This window comes from Octopus bimaculoides, chromosome 2, assembly GCF_001194135.2.
Source record: "Octopus bimaculoides isolate UCB-OBI-ISO-001 chromosome 2, ASM119413v2, whole genome shotgun sequence".
NCBI lineage: Eukaryota > Metazoa > Mollusca > Cephalopoda > Octopoda > Octopodidae > Octopus > Octopus bimaculoides.
In genome coordinates, this window is record NC_068982.1 from 130,348,950 (window position 1) to 130,356,850 (window position 7,901).

Genomic DNA, 7,901 nt, shown 5'->3' on the forward strand with positions numbered 1-7,901 from the left:
ATATATATATATATATATATATATATATATATATATATATGCATGCATCTGTAATTACATGTGTATTCGTACATGTATGCTTAGTGCGTGTGTGCATGTATTATGTGTTGTAGCTATATAAGGCATTAATGCCTACATGAATACTGCTCGACCAATGAGCATTGACCGACTTATTATGGTTGATTCGAAGAACTCTAAAGAAATGCACGATTTTTCCTGCTGAATAGCTTGATCAAAGTTTCTGGAAAATTTCGTTTACGGTTAAAAGAATGGTGGTAAATTCCTAACCATTGTATTCATTGTTTTATGAACGTTATTCCCTTAAATAAACTATAAGTACACTCGTAAGTATAAACGACATGGATTAAAAAGATATACGAAAACTCAAATAAATATTGGTCATTTCATTATATATTTATATACATATGTATGTGTGTGCGTATGTGTGTGTGTGTATACATGCATACATACATACATACACATATATATATTCGTATATACATCCATATATATATGTATATATTACATATATATATATATATATATATATATATATGTACGTATATATATACACACATGTATATATATACATACAGACATATGTACGCACGCACACACACACACACACACACACATATACACACATGCAAATACTTATACTTAGATAAGTTTCAACCAGAATTTGCCCAGGTCATGTCTAACGCAATCGCACCATCTGAAAAGACATTTAATGATGTTTCATATTGCAGTCACTCTGTGGTCATCATAGCCTATTTGAGTAATGAGTCATTGTTCGCAGAGATATATCCGGGCGTAGTTTGGTTATCTGAAAATTGTTGGAAATATTTGTCCGAGACTCGTTTGCACGTCATCAGATAATTTTCTTCTCTTATGTGTCTTGATATGGTGTTAAAGAGAGCAGGACCAGTTCAAGTGAAATAGTTCTGTCTTTAGTAGTGTGATGTAACGTGAACACGACTTTTGCAGAGGACAGATGACATAAGGACGAAGCCCAGGATGAATTTTAAAGTTGATGCCAACATCATTTGATCAGTGCTGTGGGAATGTTTTTCCACATCATGTAAATGATATAGTGCTCACAGAGGCGTCGGAGGGAATAAAATTTGAGTTTCTTCGGACGATCTCAATAACCAGGACTTCTCATGTAATCTATTTTCCTTGTGGTCGATCTCCGGGATATTTGAATTTTTATAGTATTTTGTTTTGTGTAGGGAGACCGCAGCGGACAACAACATACAAGATGAGGGCGGGCGAAGGTGGAGAAGAGATGGAGGATTTACTCCGAGGTCCTTGTCATGTTTTACGTCATGAAATTTTCGCCCGAGGGAGAGTGTATGGTATCTTAAGTGTAACTTCTTTACCGAAGTGGATTAATTCAAATTTATTCTCGCTTAGCTGCTTATTGTGTTTTTCTGCACATCGGATAACGGTGAGCTGATCCGACTGAAGATTAGTCAAGGACCTTCCGGAGCTTAGAGTCATCCGTGAAAATTCTAATGCTGCTGTGTTTGATGGCGTCAATGAATGTCATTGATGCAAATAATGAAAAGGAGTAGGCTTAATGTAGTGCTTTTGGGATTCCACTATTGACTCTTGCCGAGCTTGATAGAACAGTGTCTATGACCACATGCTAGGTTCTGTTCACCAGAAGACATCCAATGTTCGATAGTTTCTTTAATAGGATGTTGTGGTCAACATTATAGGCCTTGCTGAAGTACAGAGAGATGTCATCTGCATTGGAGCCTCTCTCAGAGCCTTAGAATGTCATGCTATTGCGATATGTACATAAACTATGTGTGTGTGTGTGTGTTTGTGTGTGTATGCACACACACACACACACACACACACACACACACACACACACATGTAGAGCTTCTACATTTACGTTTAGTTTAAATAGTATAAGAAAGTAAGCAGTTACTTACAAGTTCATATATTTTATCATTTTTATTTTGGCACTTGTATATATTCTTTATTTACAGATTCTACTCTATTTTTAATTGGGACTTCAACTACTATATTTGTTTTTCTTTTCTTGATTTTTAAATTACATTTTCCAAGTATGTATGTTTCATATTCTCCTAACTCAGAGAAACTTGACTTCCGGTATTTCTAATGCATTTTAATATTGTTAAATTAACGCAAATATCTACATATTTACCTAACCTTATTTACTCTCGTCACAATAGAGAACGCGATTAGCTATTCTTATTTCATATGTTTAAGATTCAGACACCTTGAGAATTTCATCGACTTCTAGAGTCCTCAGATCTTAGTATATTTAGATTTTATCTTACAATTTTATAAAGCCACCACTACTAACTTGTATAACCTACAATTTCACTTATATTATTCACCGTCGAAAGTACTTCGGCTCTCCTCCATACTTAGTCTCGTGAAAAGAGATCAAGTACGGAACAGTAGAATTAAAATACATATTTGTAACTTTCAAAAAACATTTCAGCATTAGCTACTTCCTTTCTTTTTAAATCGAAGACAGAAAACATCTTTACTTTTATCAAAATAAGGACTTTAACAGCTCTACATCCGAAATTTACTTACTTTTTTCACAGCATGATCAAATTTTGCCTTCTCATTGTCAAACTTTATTTAAATACAGAGTTCAAAAGATTTTTACTCATTTTAATCAGAAAGCATGTTTGCCTTCAATGAAAATAGCTAATTTAACAGTTCTGTTTTCAAAATATATTCAGCCCATATTCGGTCTATACAGTCAGATATAATTTAAGTATGAAATTCAAATGCCATATTTTTCAGTATTTTCTACCCTTTTATGACTACTACTCTCACTATCTCCCTATTTCAATTTTCTTTTCTTTCTTTTTTTTTTTATTTAACTTTGTCTTCCTTCTGTAAAACTTATACGAACACTTGAACAAAAAAGTTTTCTTTGTCAGTTGTGAATGAAACACAGACGCATATACATTTGATAAGTATGTGTGCGTGTGTGTGATATGTAAACATACAGGTGTATTTATATATGCATAAACATGCATGTATGTATACAAAGATGTACACACACACATACACACACATACACACACTCACACAAATACACACATGTTTGCATACATGTATGCATACATGTACAAATATGTATGTACATATACATGCATATATATACTCATACACATACACAGATATACATTTATAGATATATAATTACATACTATTTTATATCGTATTTCCATGTTAGTGAGTGTATATGATTGCATGTGCATGTACTTATCAAAGTGGGTACGTGTGTTTAAGTGCATGTGTGAATACTGGAAAAAATATGGAATTAAAAAAATTATTAGCAACATCATGAAAATAGTGCTGTCATAACGGATGCTTACTGAAAACTGCAAGTGTCTGAGACTGCTGTAAAGAAAACATGAAGTGGAGATAGTGGTGATGGTGGTGCCAAGTGTTAGTTTTGAAAAGTGAAGTGTTAGTGTTAATGAAAGAGAATTTAAGTCACACACACAGTTGCGATTGCTCGACTACACGAATTCTATGTGGAAGTATCATGCTGGACGTAGTGTAACGATTAAGTGTGCTGTAGATGTAAAGGAAAAGAAGGAAGAATGATTTCTTAGGTTAATGAGAATGATTTTTAGTTCTAAAAGCTGACACAGAATATGGTGCTGCAAACGAAAACAGAAAGAAACAACAAAATATTCACACATATGTACATTATACAGCAACAGAACAGAGAAAGAAAAAGTACATAAAAGCCAAAACAAAAACAGTGACAGTAGAAATGCTGTATGTGGAGTGAATATAAGAAAAGAAGAAAAGAAGAAAAGAAGTATGAAGAGAGTGGATGTGAGTTAAGGGATCAAACATAGTAAAGAAATTAAACCCAGGGAGAGAGTGAACTGTTATAGGGTATTTAGTTTAGGTAGCACCATGACAGAAGGGACAAACCCATAGCTCTGATGTCCGAAGATGAATAATTTTTGAAGACTGAGATTCAGAATGCCCTGCTTGTAGTGTTGCAGATCTTTGACGTGGAGAAAGTCGAAGTAAAGGGGTCTGTTGGAGGTAAGAAAAATAAAAGAAAACAAAAAAGAAAGAGAAAGTAGGAATTGCACGAAGGTAATTAAAAAGCAATGTAATGTTAGTAGTCGTGTGAGATGTTCCTGAAAAAAAGATGTAGAAAATTGTCATTTGGGTCTGAGAATGATAAAAAGTTTTGAAAATGTAACGATATGAAAATGAAAGAAAAAAAAGTGTTTAACCTAAATGAGATCCTGTATAGATTTATGACATAGAAGTCATTTTGCTTTTCAGAACTGAAATCTGGAAGAATAACACAAATATAAAGAAATTATAATTGATGCATACCAGTCTTCTGCTGGCTGAGACAAGTTTTCGGAAATGTATGGACTCTCACAATCATTCAGGAGCATAGAAATTATTAACAAATTAGAAATATAACTTTTAATAGAAATTATAATTGATGCAAAGCGGTCTTCTGTCGATAACGACAAGTAGCGTTTCAGATATGTATGAAGCTCTCACAATCATTCAAATATTATGGAGATTATTAGCAAATTAAAAGTATAATCTGCAATAATTCACTTACTATTGAAACATTAAGAGATATTGTCGTATAATTATGGTTCTTTACTACTTTAAACTAGAAAAGTTCTGATCTGGGTAACATATTGAGACTCAAGAATGCAGTTTGTGCGAAATACCCATTTGTGGGAGTAGAGGTGAATTCAAAGCCGTTACATCAAATCTATTTTTCCGAGTATGGAACCATATTATATCTGCCTAAATTCATTCAGTAATGTAGAGTTTTATCCTGAAAGACATTTGCTTTTCGTCCAAGAAACCATTGGGAGCAGAGATAAGTTGATTTGAAAATCTCATATATTATTATTATTATTATTATTATTATTATTATGATCACTTTGACGCAGAACCTTTAAGATAAAAATAAGAACGATAACATTAAACCAATATACAATATACAAAAATATGATGTGTGTATTTGTGACTCAGTAAGTTTGTTAATAAAACCGTTTAATAACATTATTCGTAATTATAATAAGTTACTTCCACTCTATTGTCTTATGAAAGAATACCTCTAAGGTGTGAAACTGACGTCTCTGTTCAAGAGAAGAACCTACCTGGTCATTAAGATATATGGTGGTTGTAACTTAATTATTCGGCCTGCATTTGTATATAAATAAAAATATATTCTTTAAACCGTATTTCTTTAATATTAAAACAATAACCCAATGAATCATACATTATACAAAATATATATATTGCTAAACATTAGTAGATAAATAAGTATCAATGGTTACTTAGTAAAATGTAGCATGTGTCGAATTTTGATTTTAAACAATAAATGCTCTTCGAATCTATACTTAAAATCACTTTTGTAAAAATAGATAAGACACGTCGAGAGGAAACCAATGATGGTTCTTTTCTTTCTTGTAAACTAAGAAGAACTGAGTTTTAGAAAAAGAACCAACAGGCGTGGCTGTGGGTAAGAAGCTTGCTTCGCGACCACATGGTTCCGGTTTCAGTCACACCTTGGGAAAGTGTCTTCTCCTGTAGCTCTGGGTCCACCAAAGCCTTGTGAGTGGATGTCGTAGACGGAAACTGAAAATAGCCGGTCGTATATATCTATATCTGTATAAGTGTGTGTGTATTTGTCTCCCACTACTGCTTGATAACCGGTGTTGGTTTGCTTATGTCCTCGTAACTTAGCAGTTCGGCAAAAATAGATCGACAGAATAAGTGCCGAACTTTAAAAAAGTACTGGTGTCTATTTGCTCGATTAAAACTTTCTAAGCGGTTTCACAGCATGGCTACAGTCTACTGACTGAAACAAGTGAAAGATAAAAGATAATTAAAAGAATTATATCATCAATAAACATTGTCTTCAGACACGCTGACTTAATTCAAAGCGCTGACTTAATTTGGTGTAATTGTAATTTGGTGTATTGTGATTTGAACAATTTAGTCAAATTTAAATTTTCTTTGAATGACTTCGATTTTCTCGAATACTAAATCTTATTTTTCTTGTTTTTTGGTCTGAAGTTTTTGCTTAACGTACTATCGTCTTCGGACGTCCGATTTTATTTCTATGTACATACTATTCAGAGGATTTTAGACTCATATTTATAACCCAGAGTTTCCTTGAAGGGCTGAGAAAATAAGTGCCAGATATAAAATATAATTTTAATCGAATGTTCTTGTTCTTCAATCGTCCGCAATCGAGGCGTGATTCACAATGCGCCTGCAGGAGCGGAATCTCTATTTCCTCATTAGCTTTGGTAGATTGTCAGTTTCTCTGCTAATAACCTCAATGTAGCTGAGTGGTTTCCGTCCTCTGTTAGGGTGCGGAAGTCTCAAAATATAGGATCCAGTATAGCATCGTGTTCAGCAAGCACGGTAGCAGTGGCCAGTAAAAGTTACCCTCCGTTGAGCAACATTTAAACAAGTGCCTATGTAAGAATTTAATGGTACACCATACTGATTATTTAAGCAAATAATACATTGAACGAAAGAAGGCCACATAACTAATAATATAGGGTCTTGTGGGAAGTGTAAAACACTCTGCTGGGTATTATTTAGTACACAGACAAGTTCATCATTGCATTATATGAATAAAAGTTCTTTATTCTAAATCAAGATTAATTTTTGTAAATGAATTTGACGTAATATCTAATCTATTAAAATCAACCGTGTAAAGAGATATAGAAGTTCGATTGATAAGGTTCAGCAAGCGCTCACGGGGATAAAAAGGATTTATTGTTACATTAAGTATTCCTGTCCCTCCTTTGATGTCATAACTGTAATAAAGAACAAAACACAACGCAATATGATCAGTGGTTGGAACTATTTGTATTTATAATTTCCAGCCGAATAAATAATTAATGAACCTTATGTCAATGATATTGAAAAGTGAAGAATAACAATGAAATTTTTGTTGACATTAGATAGTCTCAAACTAACTTTTGGAATTGCAATCTTTGTAATGTGCACTGCTAACTATTTTGTGTGACGCTGAAAAACAGATGGATATTTAAGACCAGAAAAGTAGAAATGAACCAGAACTGAACATTACTCATTCGAGAAAGAGAAAGTGTGTATGTGTGTGAGGAGAGAGAGAGAGAAAGAAAGAGATGAAGTATATGACTCATGAAGCTAAATAAATCAAAATTAACGGCAACAACCCTGACATCAACGGTAACAAAAATTACTAGATATTGCTATAATTAATAACATCCATTCTTCATGACATGAGTAACGACAATCTTAAAGTATCTAACTGGAACTTTAACTATGACTTGGTTTCAGCGATATTAACAGTAATTAGAAGGGAGAACTTGTATGTATGTATGTATGTATGTATGTATGTATGTATGTATGTATGTATGTATGTATGTATGTATGTAAATTTGTGTATGTGTGTATTCTTATATTCTATTACTTGTTTCACTCATAAGGCTGCGGCCATGCTGGGACACCGCCATGAAGAATTTTAGTTGCATGAATCGACCCCAGTACTTTTGATTTTTTAAGCCTGGCACTTATTCTATCGGTCTCTTTTGCCAAACCGCTAAGTTACGGGGACGTAAAGACGTAAACACACCAATACCGGCTGTCAAGCAGTGGTGGTGGTGGTAGTGGGCAAACACACACACACATACGACAAGCTTCTTTCAGTTTCCGTCTACCAAATCCATTCACAAAGCTTTGGTCAGCCCGAGGCTATAGCAGAAGACAGTTACCTAAGGTGTCACGCAGTAGAACTGAACTCGGAACCATATGGTTGGGAAGCAAACGTCTTACCACAGAGCCACTCCTGCACCTAGTTTTTGTGTGACGTCGACAGTGAAGGTGAG

The 7,901-nt window shown here is 33.9% G+C and overlaps 1 protein-coding gene across 10 annotated transcripts in view; it reads right to left on the reverse strand.

Annotated features, from left to right (window-relative positions):
- Window positions 1-7,901, reverse strand: part of LOC106875945 (collagen alpha-1(I) chain) — a 286,544-nt gene that overhangs the window by 80,880 nt on the left and 197,763 nt on the right. For 9 of the 10 annotated variants that reach the window (XM_052965609.1, XM_014924272.2, XM_014924276.2 and 6 more), the window contains one exon: window positions 3,955-4,062. The exons of the other annotated variant lie outside the window; for it this stretch is intronic. In XM_052965609.1, the coding sequence (XP_052821569.1) occupies window positions 3,955-4,062 (108 nt within the window). The remainder of the gene's footprint in view (window positions 1-3,954; window positions 4,063-7,901) is intronic. 10 annotated transcript variants of the gene reach the window in all.